At 37.7% G+C, this 18882-nt stretch overlaps 1 protein-coding gene across 12 annotated transcripts in view; it reads right to left on the reverse strand.

Moving 5' to 3' along the window:
- Positions 1-5423: 5423 nt before the first annotated feature.
- Positions 5424-18882, reverse strand: part of EYA4 (EYA transcriptional coactivator and phosphatase 4) — a gene marked incomplete at both ends in the record, with an annotated part of 129221 nt that continues 115762 nt past the window's right edge. For 8 of the 12 annotated variants that reach the window (XM_080615547.1, XM_080615545.1, XM_080615543.1 and 5 more), the window contains 6 exons: positions 5424-5504; positions 7158-7258; positions 9591-9712; positions 10581-10695; positions 13226-13386; positions 13496-13554. In XM_080615547.1, the coding sequence (XP_080471673.1) occupies positions 5424-5504; positions 7158-7258; positions 9591-9712; positions 10581-10695; positions 13226-13386; positions 13496-13554 (639 nt within the window). Of the gene's footprint in view, positions 5505-7157; positions 7259-7297; positions 7399-9590; positions 9713-10580; positions 10696-13225; positions 13387-13495; positions 13555-18882 lie in introns of all 12 variants that reach the window. The other 4 variants (XM_080615537.1, XM_080615546.1, XM_080615544.1 and 1 more) reach the window with 1 other exon arrangement.

Below are 18882 nucleotides of genomic sequence, written 5' to 3' on the forward strand. Positions count from 1 at the left end.
TGTTCAAGGCCAGGTTGGATGAGGCCTTGGGTGCCATGGTTTAGTGTGAGGTGTCCCTGCCCATTGCAGGGCGGCTGGAACTAGATGATCTTAAGGTCCTTTCCAACCCTAACTATTCTATGATTCTATGATTCTAAGTCAACCTTAATTGCGCATCCCCTAGAGATAATAATACTTTGGCAAACAACAGAAGAGACACATAAATAATTCCATTTTGAATTTCTGGTTTGTTTTCCTTGGGGTTCTGTATAGGCAATGGATAATGAGGAAGAGGTATTTTTGCACCCAAATGAGGTAGAGTTATTTCTCCATCCATAAATGCTTTCAGTAGAATATTTTTTTTCAGTTCAGTTTAGCACTGTGAACTGTCATGTACAGGACATATTGACATTTAGAGCATTGAGTTTCTCAGAAATTTCTCAGAATTACCTTCCCAGGAATGAAGGTAATAATGCTGTGCTATAATCCAGACAAAAGCTTTTAAATAACCCCCCCCAATATCTCATTTTTCATTCTGATATGAAAAGGGAAAAGTTCTGAAATCTCCCACAGTTTTAATGGGGAGTAAAACCACTTTCTGATTGCCTTTTACCTCAGTCTCCTGAAATGGTACTGAATGTTTCCTCTTCTTTAGAGTCACATGCAAACCCCTCTGGGAGACAGTGTTAAAACTACTTTTTGTTATGGGCTGTCTGTTCAGTAGATGGGCCTTCTTTACATTTTTGATGTATCTTCCTTTTTGTTCCTAAAATTGGAATAGAAGGCAGATGTACATACAGAACAGTTATATTTGTAACAGACATGCTTTCATCTAACTCTTCGGGAAAATTACGCTATTGACAAGCTGTCTCTTGTGGCTGAAGCACTGTGGTTACCAAGGCTCTGCCACTTGCTGTGTTCCCTAGATGATAAGGTCACATCTAAGTATGCTGATAGTCCTGTGGTCCCACTTTTGCCTTAAAGCCTGCACAGTCAGACTCTGAAGGGAATTGTTTCCCTGAAACCAAGGTCAGCACCTCACTAGGACATGATGCACTGCTCCCAAAGACACAAAGTTTGGTGAGGCTGAGCTTCAAATGGAATGGCTGCTTGTCCTTCAGTAGCCCAGTCTATTTCTTGAAAAGCATAACATTAGTAAGTGAATGGTAAGGGAATTTAAATGAATATACTAGATGTCTAGACTATTGAATTGGTTTGGTTTGTATTTTGGCCCAAGGACATGGAAACAAAGGTGTTAGCTGTCCCTCACGTGGCATCTGGAGCAAGGTTACCTACTGTTCTTGAAGCAAGGTTATCTACTGTTCTTGGTGAGGAAACCTTGATGCAGAGCAGAGGGACGTTGCTTCCAGTGGCTGCAATCTGCAAACAGTATGCAGGTGAGCCAGTCTCTACCAAACCACATGGGCAGAGGGCTGCTTCAGGCATGAACCACAAAGACAGTGCAGACTTACTTAAAAAGAGTCCAAGGTCACACCCATCTCCTTTAAGAGACATTGTGTACAGACGGTTTCGGCTACAAACCAAACATCTTACAACATCATATAGCACAGAAAATGACATTTCCAAGTGTATTTATTGAGAAATAGTAAAGTTGTACATAATTTTACAAGCTTTTATTTTTAATTTACATTTTCTTAAATTATGTAGGCCCTAATAAACTATAATCTGCTAATACAAGACAGAGACCCTTGGTTTCAACTATACCTCCAAAATGCTGCTATTGCTGGGATTTTGGCTCATGTCAGTTCAGCTCCTCTTCAGAGATACTAAATACCATATTTATTTTGAGCATATGCCTAGTGTCAATCCTGTAAAGCAGAGACGATTTTTGAACCTAAACCCTAGATCTGGATACAACCTCACAGCTAAAATCTAGTCTTCGTATCACGGGCGAAGTCCATATTCTCCATAAACTCTGCAATTCTGTTTGGCTGCAGGACTTCATCTGCCCTGAGATGAAGTATAGTTGTATACAGGATTTTGATTTAGCCTCATCTCTCTTGTCAGTGCTTGCACTGGAACATACTCCACAACTGCTTTAGATGCAAACACTGCTTCTCACACTGGGTTCTACTGGACACACATCTGGGAGCTAATTACTGCCTATATCTTTGTGCACAATCTCAACAGGCATCTAAAAATAAGCAAAATTTTTAGCTTTTCCTGCCCTCTTTTACTGTTACACTGAACTGCTCAGAGTTACATCAATTTAAGGTACTGTTTTGTGACTGCTATCACACAGTATTTGTATTCTGCAAGCTGACCACTCAAATGCCTAATGAGTGGTCAAGTTCTGTAACTGACTGAGAACTGCTAGAGTATCAGCAAAAGGCATTATATTCTATACTTCGTTTGGCCAAAATACTTGGAAACATGACATTGTGATCAATCTTCATTGTTGAGAGATGCTGAAAGGACAGCAGTCTCTGACTAATATGCTGTTGAATTAAAATGCACTCAATGTCAAAATGACCAGCCTTCCGTTTAATCTGCTTAGGCCCATCTGGAACAGTCTGGCATGACTATGTCTCTGCCTTGGTTATTTTCTCCTCTGTATTTTTTATGCAGGAAAATGTATCAGAGCAATTTCTCTGTAAAAGGTAGGAGTGTACACCATTTGCTTAGCAGGAAATTACTTGTGCTCTGAAATTTTCTCTTATAATTCTAGTACTGTGAAGAAGGCTTTGGAGCTAAATCCTTGAATTTTCTTTGGATGTAAGTTCTTGTCGATTATTTATTTTTATAATTAACTTCTTCTATGGTAGCAGAACTTTGTCATGCTCTGCAAAACTTCCCCCGCTTTTGCCTCCCTCTCCTCTCTAGGAGTCCAGTATATTAACTGAGCCACAGAGATCTAAGCACAACTCCAACGAAGGCACTACAAACCTTTTATGAGAACTGACAGTGATTGCTGGGCTATTTTTTGTTCTTACATATGATTAGGAAAAGAACACTGAAAAGCTGAACAAGCTGAACAAATAATTTAGAGAAACAAAACTGCTTCATGCATTTAAATAACACTATGAATTGCCAAAAAAAAAAAAAAAAAAAGAAAAAAAGAGGGAAAGATTCTCATGCAGTGTTATGATGCTGGAAGCTGAGAAGGGCTTTGTTTGAACTTTTTTCTTATTCCAGTAGCAATACTCTTTTCCCACCCGAAAAACTACAACATCCTGGTACTACAGCTTTTTATGAAAAATGTACTTCCAGACCAAACTTGACTAGATGGGCAATGTGAATGCAAAGAAGGTATGCCTCATGTTTACTTTTTAGATATGCAAATCCTTCACCCAAATAGTGTGTAATGATTTCATACATGGCAAGTGTCATGTGACGGCTTTAAACTGCCCCGTGATAATTAATTATAACCAGTTTGTTGTGTGGTGACTTGCATGTCCAATTCCAACATATCAAAGAAATCCCATTTTTATGAATTTATTTTTGCCTTGGACTTTCAGTGGCTCCAGGCTTTCACCTACCAACTAACTTTCATATAACCTACAAAGTTTAATGAAGTTACTACCTGGTAACTAGACATACGGTGGCTTCACAGCACAGAGAAGGAAGATCTTCACCTCAGTGCTGACTACTGTGCTTGTGTAGGCATCCTGGAGTTTACATTTAACATTTTCTCTTGCACACACCTTTTTACATGGTCAGAGAAAAGGCAACCTCAGGTGTCTCCATGTACAAAAAGCAGTTTCCATTTTCTGCCATGAGAGACAAACTACTTGCTGTTGTTTCAGAGTGCTCAAGCTGCACATGGAGCCCCTGTGTGCAATGTAGACCTTGCTCATTTTCCAAAGTTGGAAGGTAGCATGTTCAAAACTCGCAAGGTAATTATCATGGTATGGACTGTAATTTTTAATAGAAATTATGAAAATTTAGTTACTATATTTCTCAGTATTTCTTTGTAAAAATCCTCTCCTTACCATCTGCTCATATGCCTGACATGCTATTGTAATTTATGATTCAAAAAACATTTAGGGTTGTTCCTGTGTAATCCTGTTGTGCAATCAAAAATGGGTGAGGAAAATCCCATTGACCCAAAATGGAAGACACATAAATGTGAAACAGAATGGAAAAGTTACTGAAATGCTGCTGTATTTAACAAAGTGGACTGTGCTCCTGAAATGGCCAATGTTACCATACCAGCAATTTCAGCAACTTATGTAGATCATGAATATGCTAAGTGTAGTATCATTTGTTCATCTGACTGCTGAGGGAATCTTTAGTAATTTTTTACTCCTCACAAACTTGTGTTTTATTCCCTATTTGGGCTTAACTCCACATTTTCACCTTCCAGTAATACCACCTGCAAACTCTGTCTGCTGGGTGTAAATTTGTTCTGTTTTGCACAGCTGATGCACTCACTATATGGCTTTCAGTGGAATAAGTTATCTGTGAATATGGCTCTTAGTTTCTTGTCATACAATCAAGAAATGATGTTGAAGGTGTTGAACAGTTTTTTTTTAGCTTTCAAGGTAGCGGTCCCCAGTATCAACCTCCCAACATACTCTTAACTTTCCTCAAACAATCAGTGGAATTATTCAGAATCCAAATAAAAACACAAACTTTCCTTTATTATTTTTTCTTACTGCAACAAATGCTTAAATGCCAAAGCATTTAAGTGCAGCCCTGCTCTTTGTTTTCTCTGAATTTCAAATTTGGTCATGTCAAAAATTATCACAAAGGTTGGTTTTTTTTGTTTATCTACATAGTTTTTAACCAAAATTACATTATAACACACAAACACAGTCTTCTCTTTAAGGCACAACACATCATTATGCACATTCTGTTTGCCAAACTTATAAAAGAGACAATATTATATAACCCTCTCCCTCCCCTACCCCCCAAAAAGAAAGAAAAATTGCATCCACTTCCAAAATCAGCTGCTAATAAAGTCACAGTAAATTATTTTCATCAATAATTTACACAAATTACAGGTCTAGACAGGATTGTCATTATACAGTCTGAGTGCATTCCAATTCAGATTTTCTGGGTTAGGTAGGCTAAAGTCTGGTTCAAACCTCAGTGCTGAGAATATATCCCATTTTGAGGAATGTTGTTGAACACCACCTTGTTGGCTGGAAAATGGGTGTTGGTGCTTTGCCAGTTTGAGTCCTTTGTTCATTCCTGTCAGGGCTCACTTGGTGTGTATCAGCAACTTCCACAGTTTCAATTCATTTAAAAAAGTTGCATATATAAGACCATAGAGCTTCCTTACGTAGCACTAACATTTCAACTCCATTCAGCAATCTGAATTCTTCAGTTTGGAATTTTTAATTCCAAGTATTTCTTCCCTTCTTAAGACAATTCATATGTGTAAAGCCAGAGGCATTGAATCACACATAAAAATTCAGTGTACTTGTAATATATATATATATATATAAAAAAAAAGGATCGCCAACTTTAGAACACAGTTACAAATACTCTAGTTCCAGTGCTTGATGGAGAGCCAAGAGGTCCGAATGACTGGATATCCTCCAGAAAGGCATGTTGTGCTGTGTTTGTTAGAGGGGAGAAAAGGTCAGGAAAGATGAACACTGTGACACAGGGTGATATGTGACGCATGAGGCTAGTCAGATTACCACCACATATTTTACACCACTGCATTTCTGGATTGATTTTTGCTAGTAAAGTACTGACAAAAATCAGACTAAAATAGATCTGAGCTTTATAGTTCAACTGAAGTTAAAATAATTAGATAGTCTTTCTTAACAGTTTTTTTGGGGAAGAGCCTCTTGCTTAATAAGGACTATTTGCTTACTGTTAGCATGCAAACCCATACCAAGGAGCATTAATAGGAAATCCCGTTCTGCTCCATTTATTAGACTTTGCAAAATAGCAAACCGTCATTTAAAGGTCCATGATACTTTCATTAAAAGAGCTTCACACGCAACTCTTTGAAAAAGAGTTGTATTACTTTTTACTTTATCTGGGGAGGGTGGTGGGGGGTGGGGAGAGGAAGGAATCTCTTTGGATAAAAGATTTCTGGTTCAGAAAAAGAAACATTTCTGGTTTAGAAAATGATAATTTGTGTCACAGAAAGCATCACTGTCTATGAGAGATGCAGGTATATGCACTATTCTCCTTCATCAAATCATCAGAACAGAAAAAAAGCATTCTTTCATGTTGTATTCAGATCTATTTGTAGTGTGCTATATTCATCCATCTCTTTGAATTCTGTATCTATCCATGCAATATAGCAAATATTAAGAAAAAAGCATGCCAAACTGGAAAGTACACAATCCAACCACTTCTGTTTAGCACAAACTATAAAAGACCCATCACCAGGACAGCACCTATAATAAGGAACCATTTGGAATGAGCATTTTGGTTTATTTTCATTTTGTTTCTATTCTAGCTACAATACTAAAAAGGAACTTTATTCTGCTACTCCTAGGACAACAATATTTACATCACTTGTCCTGCACAGACATTGTGAGACAAAATTTTCAGTTTCTACACACTTCCAGGGGTCAAACAGGGAAGCATGGTGGAAATTACCTATTTCACCTGTTTCTGAATATCTGGTGAAATTTTGAGTTGTATTATTATCATGAAAAAATTGAATATTTCTAAGGAAACAGTTCTTTTTTTAGCAACACAGGTTTGGTGCACAATCTCTATGTTTTGTTAGTTTTTCTTTTGCAGATATATCTTTCTTGAATCAAATTATACGTTCATCATATTTGGGGTCCAGCAAACTACAGATCTTCATCTATGTTAGCAAAAAAAATTGCACAATCCTTCAGATATTTTTCCACATTCTCCATAACTCCTCTCTTAAAACCTCTATGATTTCACCATTTAAAGAAAAAACACCACACAACTATAATAAAATAGCCCTTTTTGTCTCTTCTGTTTATCTTTAATTTGCTTGAAGTGTCAGACATTTTAGCTGCAATAATTTTCCATTTATTTTTACAATAATTATGCTTTTTTTTTCTTTCTAAAATGAAGTGAAGCAAACGCTGAATCCAAATGGTTCATTAGATTACGCTAAGTTTTGATCTCATCATGCTCTTGTTGCCTTGCATCTGAGGGCCGAAAGTATTTGTCATTCTGCAATTGTGTAACACTGACAGAAATGCAAACAGAAAGGCTTGCATTAGTAGCTAGGTATCACACCAACATTTCAGAAGACAGGTTACCTTTTTTGCTGCCTGTTCTTCTTCTACACCATCCCCAATTACAACATATACTACTTTTCTGCCAAACCTTTGCATTATTCGTTCAAAGCAACTTTCTTTCCCTGGAAGATAAATGAGATAAGAGTTCAGAGTGAAGTTACCTGATTAGCTGCATGTTCCTCATCTCGTCCATCTCCAATCACAACATAAGTTATGTTAGTGCCAAATCTGGACACTATACGCTCAAAACAGCTCTCTTTGCCTGAAAAACAATGCACTACTTATTCAAGCTATCAAGTGAGTTATGGTGAAGACTTACAAAGGATTAGTGCAGTGGTAAGACATTGTTACTACTACTTTTTTTAAGTTTCCAGCCCTGGGATTTAGAGCCAAAACTAGTAAGAAGCAATTAATCTCCTTAGTGACGCTAAGATGCTCCAGGTAAAACTAAATCCCTTTCTTAATAGTTACAGGAAAGCCACTAAGATAAAGGAATCAGCAGCACTGTAAAAAGTAATAGCTCAGTAAATGAAGAATGGAATTTAAATATTTCCCTATTATTGCAGTAGCATTTTTTCAAGGAAAGCAGAAGTCTTAATTCTAATTTATCTGCAACAATGGGTGATGTAGCAATGGAGAAACTGTTCAAAGCACAAGGGACAAGCAAAATAAAATTTAACAACACAGTCCTGGGAGAACTTCATGAAGCATTTGACTCTTTTGAAGAAACGTGGAAGCAAGCAGGCTAAACCAGTAACAACAAAAAACAGGACTGAAACGGACCAAGCGAAGTCATCTACCAACCTTCTAATTGTATACAGGTTCAGTTTTATAAACAAATGATTGTGATATTGACCCTCAAACTGTCCTAATGATTTCACTGTTTGCACACGTGATCTCCATATTTAATTAACCCTTTTCCATTAGGAGGTTTCCCTTTGACATGCAACCTGCACATGCGCTATTGCAAAGAAATCATCACCTATTGTGAGACCTTCCATCAATGTAAAGAAACATTATTTCTTTCCCCTCTGCAAGAGCTTTTTACCTTGTTTGTTATTATGTCTATCCCCACCCCAGGTTTTTAAACTCTTCTCACAGCGCATGATTTCTAGATCTCCCATTTTTACTGCTCTCCTCTTGCTTTTTAAAAGCTGGCCCACAAAAAAGGGCTTATGATTAGGAAAAGCATCGTGAGTAATAACTGTTGAGTGAGGACAAGATTTCAGTGTGTGCAAGCAAGAGCTGCAATTATAGTCCTGTGCTCAACACAGTGCAGAGATCACTGAGATGAAAAATAGAGAGAGATCTTGTACCCCAGAGTTTGCTGTGCTCCCGACAGGGGTGTAACAGCGGCCACACTGTTCCCAGAAGGAATTCCTGGTGCAGAATTACTTCGACAGCGCCTCCAGAGACTGTGCTTCACTTCACCACCCCCTTCTGTGCTGTTGGCACTATTTGTTAATGCTCGTTCCTTTGGTCCAAGTGCAATCTCAGTGATTGAATCCAACATGTACAGGCTGTGTGACAGATGACATTCATTCCAGAGGCTGCACAGTACCATGTGGCATTTGGGATACTTTGTGCCTTGATTTAAGTTTTTAAAGTATTTGAGGCTTTCTGTCTAGAGGACAGCTATACCTAATTAAAGAATCACTGAGTGATAGTTTTTCCTGACACTCTTAGAATATGCAGTTTTTTCACTTGTTAAAATAATTTTGGAAATATATTGTAATGTATATTGTAATGCTTTTGTCAATGAAGTGTCACAGTATATGTTATACAGGTACATGTCATAGGTACAGAAATTAAGCATTCCTGAAATAATAATTGGTAAGTCATGAAATCTGCCAAAATTATCAGTCATTGTAGGCTGAGTCACATTTCACAGGAATGGTAACTTTTCTTGGTTTACAAGAAAATTTTGGATGCAATTTCCAGAAGCCGTAAATTTCCAAACTGTAACACACAAGAGGTACACAGTTATCAGTAGAATAGGGAAATGCCCTTGCAGCATCCATCAACACAGCTTCTGTTGGCAACAGTTGTCACTACCATCACTGATGTACTATGCTTCCAGGAAAACCTTGTGAAGCAGAGGCCTAGCTTACATAGAGCTCAAGGTCAGAGCAAAGGCCATTTTAAAGAATTTCTGCTTATATTTGAATTCACAAAACACTTTTCTTCATTCTTTTCTGCACACTTTTTGTTTTCTGCACCATGTTTAGGAGTTTCTGAGGCTTTAAATCAGTTTGGAGACCTTTATTCCTTCAGGTATCATTGAAAATAAGGTGAATTTGGAATTTATCGACATAAACACATCTGAACATATGCAATTCATAAATCCTATAATTAACACTGTGTCAGAGAAGTGTCTTGGAATTCATCCACTGCTGGCAAAAATATATTGGTAATGCAGTGTAATCAGAATGGGTGAAAGAATAATTTTCTTACCTATTTTGGTTGCACTGTAAATATTTTCAATAGGGAAAGCTCCTCCTAAACTGTATAGTAGAACTTTTGCAAGTGCTGGGATAAGCTGGGTTGTTGTTACCAACACATTTACACAGTTACTCCTAAAATGAGAAAAACAGTTTAAGTTTAAATAGTCTAAAACTGTTACCCAAGTGCTGAGGAGGTAAACCAGTTGTGGAGAGCATATTCAGGAATCCTCAACATTTACTTTTACTCAGCACCATCACTTCCAGAAAATTTTGACAAAATCCTTTAAAAGATTATGCAGACCTGATTCATAGGAAATATTCCATCCTGGTTTATAAAAGGAAAAAAACAAAAACAAAAACCAGGCCCTAAAATATAGACAACTAAGATCACTCAATACCTCTGAAAATAGGCACTCAAGTGCTTTGAAAGCATCATTTTCATGCTGGCAATTAATTGGCAGTAGCTACCAGTGAAATAAAAGGATTAGGAGAATGCAAAACCATAATTTGTTAGTCCTGTCTAGAGAGGAAACACACAACCAATACATATTTCAGCACAATGACATCACTTGCTTCATGTTTCAAGGGTGGAGGAAGAGACAAGAATAATAATGTTAATAAGCTAGCATTGAATGCTGAAGATGAAAACCTGAATAGCCAAGCTGTGCTAGCAGTTACACAGCAGAAAACTCAGAGCCTTGCTACTGTATGTGCTGACAGGCTGGAATGTTAGCATGACCATGGTGTGAATACGGAGCTGAAAGCAAATAGTTGTGACTTCATAGAATTACAGAAAGGTTTGGGTTGGAAGGGACCTTAAAAGATCATCTAATTCCAACACCCCTGCCTGCCATGGTCAGGGACACCTTCCACTAGACCAGGTTACTAAAAGCCCCGTCCAACCTGGCCTTGAACACTTACAGGGATGGGGCAGCCACAGCTTCTCTGGGCAACCTGTTCCAAAACTAGCAACTTTTTTACAGTAGACTCAAATACATACCTTGTGCTGATAATTGATAATGATTTAAGTGCATTTGTTAGCCAGGAGTCTGTCAGAGCTTCAATCTCTGCTCTTAATTGCAACCATGCATCTCTTTTAGCGGGCCCCAGGAGTCCTTTTATGTAAAAAAGCAAGAAAAGAAAAAAAAAAAATTAAATTCTGTATTAGCTGGAATGCATAGATTTTAGGGTTACTGTTTATATTTTGAACTCCATTAGAACTTGAAAACACAAAGAGAAAATCTGTTTTCTTCAAGAATCAGTAAATTGCTCTCTTTTCATTTGCACTCCACTGTATCAAGCAATGTCAGACAATATTGCAGATACTAATAATCAGTCATCTGAATTTTTTTTTGTCTATTCAGGCTATTTTACTACATTTCGAAGTATACCTTTCAGAAACACATATTTTTAAAACCTATTCTTCACATACATCTTACTGTCAGTGTCATGGTTTAAACCCCAGCCAGCAACTAAATACCATGAAGCCACTCTCTCTCTCCATCCCCCTGGTGGGATGTGGAGGAAAAGGAAAAAGGTAAAGCTGAAAAGATCTATGCCATCGGGAGCATAGGCAGAGACAAAAGAAGACATTAGAATAAACTTGCCTTTGCAGTATCTGCATACATTTAAAACTGCCCTGCTTGTGACTGTATATAGGTGAAACTCAGGTTAATACATCTGGAAATACATTTGTTTGCTGATGACTTGATCTTCATGTCCTGTTGTAGTTACTAGTGATAGCTCCTTTGATAGCATTTACAGTCCTGAAATGGTTGCACATTTTATATTCTCATATCTCAGTCAGTCCTTAAAAGCACCTTAAAATCTCCTGTTGGGTTATGAACAGTCAGATTTAAAAAAATACCCAGCCTGTAAATGTTGAGACATGAATTTTTTTGAACCAAGGTATTTTAGAATTAGATCTGATCCTGGAAGAGCAGGGAAGCAGGCTTCATGAGCTTTCGCATCCCTCTTCTCTTTCACACCCTATGTTGACAAGAAGTGGTGATGACTGTCTTAAAAAAACCTGAAATGAAGCAACCTAAAAATGCCTAGTTAGGTCTAGCTTTCTGTTGCCTTCTAACAGCTATTTTGAGATACATAGATATATGTGTTATAAAAAAGATTATTAAAAAGCTAAGTAGAGGATGAATGAAGAAACATGCCCACTACGGATGAAATCTATTTCAGAAGCAGGATTTGTGGATGAAGATAAAAACCTTGATACAATGAACCATATTTGCACTCTGCCTTTGCAATGATTGTTCCTCCTAGTGCGTTTCCTTTTGCTGTGCTCTTGGACTTGTGCTCTCGGACTTGTGCTCTCACTAGTGTTAAAAGTTTTATGAAATCCAAAAACTTCAGAATCTTAGATGCACCAGGAGATATACTAAAACACTATGACATTTTCGTTAATACTGTTTCCAGAGGTATTAATATATAAAAACTCTATTCATGATATCAAAGAAGGGCAAGGCAGGGCAAGAGAAAGCCAACCATTTGCTATCACTCTTTGATCCTATTCCTCCTTCCTTTGTCAAGTAAAGACTCTGAACTACTCAGACTGAAAATATATATTGCAGATTTACATAACTCAAGTAAGGACTAAGTCATTGCCCATTTTAGTTGTATGGTTTTGCCATTTCTGAGAGACTGCAGGAAGTGCTAAACCCCCACCAAACTGACTGCTTTTACTGAAGGTGAGCTTTACTTTGAGGTTTAGGTTCCTCTGAAAAACATTTCAGATGAGTTGAAAAAGCCCATGTTATAGAATGGGAAAGTGTTCACTTGGACTCTTTCCTGGCTGGGTTGGGCTCAGCTTATCCTCAGCTGTGGCTGTAGCCTGAAGTTGCCTGAAGACTATTCTGTCTTCTCTTCTTCTACTCTGTAAGTATTCCCTGTTCTCAGTCTCTCCTTGAGGGAGTCAGTCCACATACTGCCCTCCTCAGACGAAGGATGGCTGTCCCTGCAATTCACATTGGATTCTTCAGGACAGATTCTTTCAGTTTTGCTGTTTGATTTCCTGCACGCCTGTGGTCATGGACATCAGTGAGTCCACAAATGCAGGAAAGCTCTCGGCCCAAATGAGATTTGTATTTCTTGCTAACACAATTAATTAACTGTGTAAGCTACAGAGTCAACAAAACGGGCTAGTGGCATGGGAGTGCCAGAATTTATTTCATCCACTGGTAAAAAGAGACAAGAAAGTACCCAGCAGAGAGTTTAGCAGAATATTGTGCTGCTACAAACCAGATCGTGAAATTATAGGATGGAAAAGGCCAGCCACAAATAATTTGTACTGCAGAAGCTATACAGCCTCTTTCCTAGAATAACTGCATGTTTGAGGTAGAAAAAGTGGCTCAAGCACTCAGTAACGTGAATATATCCAAGCTTGGTCTGAAGAAGAAAAATGAGCTCTGTGAAAGCAATATGGAGGTCTGCTCAGTTTTCCCATCTCTGGTTCTCCTTCACAACAGCACAATGTTGGCTCTGCCATCACAGTAGCTTTCAACAGCCCAAGGTCCAGTCACATCACTTTCCATTCACTCTATGGCTTCCAAGGCACATTCCCTCTGTGGGAGTTCACTGCCATACAGTTTAACCTAATCAGCATTCTGAATTAGTTTTGACACTTAAACTCACCTCCTATGTTGTTCTTGTAAGTATTATACAACTCTTTTACTCTTCTGTAACGGAAAGCCAGCTTCCTCATCCAGTCAACCCCTCCTCTTACACCTGTTGGCAGACAAAGGTTTGCACTACTTGCAGCTGCATGGAAGCCATCAGTTGCAAAACTGTAGGTACTGCAAACACCCAAAATACAGTAAAAATAAATACAATGTATTCCTGTAAATGCTCAATTTATTTAATCTTTGAAGAAAAAAAAAAACCAACAAAACAAATGCTGCTTACCTTAGGTCTTGTCCATTATCATCAGAAGAAACATCATCTATATGAACTTGATCACACTCCTGTTGAAAAAAATTCAAATGATAAACTATAAGAGAGTATGCTCACCATATGCTTAGTACCCATGCTGAAGAAATGATCGGTGCAAGTCGCTAAGTACACCAGAAGATGGCAGCGTATGTACACCTACAGCTTCCTATCACCATTAATTTCTTAAAAAAATACAACCTTCAACTCCTACACTGTGTAAATTATTAGCTGAAATAGGCCTTTAGAAAAGCAATATGTAATTTTAGTGTGAGTTTTAGATTAAAATTATTTTAACTGAAAAATACCAACAATTGCAAATCTCATTTATAGTTTCTCTGGCATACCAATACTACAAAGTCAGCTAAACCTTATTTCCCCACTTCCTAAAAGCTAGCGATGATGAACCTCAACAAGTATACAACTTCTGTTAAGTCTCCAGGAGTTTGGATGCTTATCAAATTCTTTTAGAGATTTATCCAAATGCCTTGGGCTGGAAAATCACAGATAATCAAGCAGTCCTGGAGAACTTCCTGGTTTCAGAGGAGATGGAAGAACCTCTGGGGAACTGAGGTACACTGGAAAACTGAACTCCCCTCATTTTATAATTGGATAGCTAACAAATATCCTTTTCTGCAGCGTGGTTATGGCACAAAGATAGGAAAATGTGGGGGAAGCACAAATAAATAAATAAGTCAAGCCACCACACAATGGTAAATATGAACAGGCATTGTATGACTGTTTTCTGTAGCTGCTAGAATAAACATCTTAACCCAAAGATGCACCTGAAACTCAGTGTTCACAGATTTTATTTTGCTGTATGTAATTTTTAATATTTAAAATAATTGTTGTTAACATAATCCTATTTATGAAAAAATTCAAGGATGCATTTAAAAATTACTACCCAACAAATGTTTTTCAATAATTTAATCTCTTCATTAGGACAAAATGAGGCTGAGCTTTCAAAATGCCCAGTTCTGTGCCTCAAATAAAGAATCGTCTGAGTCATCTATGTCAAACAAAGTTGCTGACAAGCAGCACTTAACTCAGACTCTCTGTGACATGTTGGAGTATGCAGTTCTGAGTTTCCAGTCTCAGTCTCACACCAGTGTTAAGTTGCTCAGATAAAGGACAAATCTGAACAAAGAAGTGATTTCCAAATGCATATGCCACCAGTTCTTAGAGTGTAAATTTTGGGAACTGACATTTCTTCTTTCTGTTTTGTTTGTTTTGCACTGAATAAAAGCAGACTTCTGCACACATGAAGTTGTTAAAAAAATTAATTAGCAATTTTTGTATAAAATAAATACATATAATTTCAGTTTCAAAGATATAATTTCATTACATTGTACAAGTAATTATAATTAAAAATTTTGTGCCAAGACTAAAACAATGAGTGGCCAAACTCTGCTCATCTGGCTTAATCTGTTAAGACAGGCATGAAAGATCTGTGTTCGAGGAACAGAAATGAAGCATACTTCTCCCCACTGGAGAAATAAAATTTGTTGGCTTGTCTGAGGAGATTATTTTGAGCTGTAGAAAATTTTAAAAAAGCTGCTTTTGGATGTGTATAGCAGAAGAAAAGAGAAAGAAAAGGGCAAGTGGCAGCTGAAATAAAAATTAATTTCTTTATCCTTATTTATTATTTACACTTCAAGGAAAAAAAAGATGCAACTATACTCCACCCAGTGTAGGGCAGGAACTCAAAGATCAGACAAAAAGCCCCACCAGGACAAATTCTAAGTCTACATTTTGCGGTATCTGAGCAGTATCCGGCTTGCAGATCACCTTCACAGATTTCCCTGGAACTGGTCAAAGCATACAATAACTCGAAAAGTTTAAAAATCAGTGTTGTGGATTTGAAGGTGTACTAATTAAATGGAGGGCAGACAGAAGTCCTGATGGATAAAGGAGTGTTTGCTGCTGTTTGAGCTTTGTTAAGCCTTTCAGCTACATTGTTCCAGCATTAAAAATTCCAGATTCTGTTCTGCTGTTCTGCTGATAGTTTCATTATTAAGTTAAATATGAGTGGGTGGCAAAGGCTTAGCTGTTTACTTTTATTTGTTTTATCTGACAGTTTGTGCATTGACTCTAGGAACAGGAGATTGAGGGGAACATGCAATTTTCTGATTACTTTCCTCTTGTCCCTGCAAGAAGGCTAAGCTTAGAAGAGGATCAAACCTGATAGCACTCTCCAGCTTTCTCCTTTTCCCCCTTCCTCTCCTCTTGGATCTATGGCTCACCTCACCATATACTTGCAATACACATTTGCCAACGAGCAACAAACTCATGTGCCCTTCACTCTTTGCTTCACTTTGCTTTATTTTGTTTTCTTTTTTACTTATGTACTTCAAATAAAATGTTTACATTTTACAAAATCAGGAACTTTCAGGAAAAAAAAGAAAAAGCAAATTGTTTGAGCAGATTTGAGATAGTTCTCTACTTTTCCCCAAAGAAACAGCAAATTGGTGGCACAACACTACATTGGACTTTGCTTGCAAAAGATACCAAACAGTTGTGGGGAGGAAGGAAAGCAAGCAACCTCTCCATCACTTTAAATGTTAAGGTAAAATACTTTTCACATCAGCTACATACTGGTTACACTCAGGTCACAGAGGCTCACTGTCAGTGCAAGGTCAAAACTAAGAAAGATAAAATATATTTCCTATTACTGAGAGTTCAGGAATCTAGGTACAATAACTGCCTTTTGCTTGAAGCAATACTAATTTAAATTATATCTGAGCGCAGGCAATACTTTGCAGCAATTTTTAGAGCCTGGAAATTGGAGAGTACAGAATCAACAAATCATCCATAAAAATTATCCTCCTGGAAAGGACAGTAATTTCATTATCCAGTAAAAATACTGACTCACCACACTGAACACAAAAATGTTATTACTGAGGGTATATTCAGCACTATGCTTTCTCAGGCTGTACACTTCTTTTAATGTATGTGTTTCAGTCTCTGTTAAAACTAGTTTACCTGACTCACAAATTCTGAGACTTATCCAAATCCTATTTTTTATTTCTCATTTTTATTTCTAATGGGGAAAAACAAAGGATGATAAAATCTTATTTGAAATAGGGTAGAATTATCATAAAAACAGACATGGGATTCAGTTTGTTTGAATACTCTTTTCATCATTGTTCCTGAAAATGGAGGGGTATAATGGAGTTGGAAGACTCATGTCCAAATTCCTACTTGCAATTTGTAGGAACTGGGTTTTTTTTTTGCGTGCACAGTATTCCCTACCAACATTTCTGAAAGCTGTCTTAAAATTAATACTCAGGGTGAAAAGCTTCATTTCATCCCTTACCTGATTGAGAAGAGAATGCATTAGTCTAGATATTGTAACAGAACTGAGTCCCATCTCTAAGCACTGTTTAGGCACATGAACTTTCTAGAGCACCGGACTCCTATTTTTGTGGCAAAACACCAACTGCCCTCCCAAGCAATACTTCTCAAGCTAACTAAAATTTATACACTGAGAATGAAATAGCTGGAAAACAGCCTAGCCTGAAATAAAAGTGCAGCTTGGCTGATTAGAACATGGGTTACTGGGTCAGCAGGGAACGTCTCAGCAGATTGGAATTTCTGCATCAGCAGTCATTGTAGTGAGACAGATTTGCATAGAGGAAGGAAAACTTTATTTTTATATGTGATAACTGCAATAACTTGGTTATTATTACTAGACCCTGGTATGCGGTGTTTCCAACCAAGGAAGAGAGGGGGAAAAGACTGCTTAGAGGATGTAGTTACTGAAGTCCGTATTACAGGAATATAGCTTCATCAGTACCTTACACTTTTCATGTCCAGAGCCACAAGGTTTATTGTGGGATGAAGGTGAAAGCAAGACAGAAGGGATGGGACCTGATGGCTCAGCATTTAAAAAGTGAGATGATTAAAAGACATGCAATCTGTCTAGTGAATAAAAGCCTGTCTCACTTCCTCAGTAACAACTGAAGGTCTCGTGTCTTGATGGCCATGACCATCAGCAACTCAGCATTCATCTCCTGGGGAAGGATGGTCATAGGAAGACAGACGGACAGATGGAAAGAGGGAGAGAGATGAGAGAGAGACACCCAAGTCAGAATCGGGGAATACTCAGAACTGATTACATTGTCATTGTGAAGACACACTGTAATATTCAGTAATGGCCATGTGCTCTGCAAACGTAATTAAACAGACAGATTCATCCATTTGCATATTAAAAGATGCCTCTGTGTAATTCGGCACAGGATGCCATGCAATTATGTCTTATTTTCTAAGATGACAGAAAATTGTTGGTCTTCTTGCATATCCCAGAATGTGTGCATACAGCTCGTTTCAGAACAAGAAGATCAGAATTTTAGTAATCTTGTAAGATGGTTGGTTAAGAAACAAAGATGAATTCTGGGATAGAAAATACCTAATTGCATATAGAAATTGGTTTTAATCAAATCAAATTGATTGAGTTATGAGATTCTCCCAGAGAGTCCTGAAGTAGTATTTTTTGATTTATTTGAAACTGAAAACTGTTTGGATACTGTTCAGACTCTGGAATGAGCTGGAGTACGATTTTTTGGACAGGATATTAAAACCACCCTATGAAGAATATCAAAATGTGATGATCCACCTATGACAGCTAAACCTGAGATCTACAAAGAAAATAAATACTGAGAGAAAGGAATGAAGCTTCATTGGCCATTAGCAAGAATAAAGATGTATGGAAAGAGGGCAAAGCTCCATTTTGCTGAACTTTTCCACTTGAACTCAGCACAAGATTGAAGAACTCTGGGCATATGCTACCGAATGGCTTAAACTTCATTGAGTGCCACATGAAATCTGAACACACAGGGGCAAAGGTCTGCTAAACAGAAATTTAAACAATGCTTTGAAAAATTGATTTGGACTGTATCTCTGGTACAGGGCACCAGAAAGAGAACATTCACTGAACGCACTTGCATTGTCAAGTGATGACTCACTAGGGCTGCAATAAAACACTGGCTGGTAAAGGCATGTCCAGGGCTTTGCTTTCTTATGTTTTTGCTGCTGGAAGGAGGAAATGCAGCTCAGGTATAGGGTGAAGTAGATCCCAGTTTCTTAACTTAAAGAAAGCTAACAATAAATGAGGTGTGCAAAGGATGACAAAGACAACTGCAGCCTGATAATTCTGCTTTTCTTATTGCCTACAGTTACAGAGGAACAAAATAAATGCATACATTCCCAGTGAATGGAAAAATCTCACTTACCCTTATTTTTTCTTTTCACTCACAAGAAACCTTTCTCTGGCATTTTAAACCAAACCTCAAAGTCTTCCAACTCCCATTAGTGGCAAAATGTCTGTCCACAGAAGGAACTCTGGGATCCAGTAAGAAAACAAC

This window comes from Psittacula echo (assembly GCF_963264785.1).
Source record: "Psittacula echo genome assembly, chromosome: 4".
Classification (NCBI taxonomy): Eukaryota; Metazoa; Chordata; class Aves; order Psittaciformes; family Psittacidae; genus Psittacula; species Psittacula echo.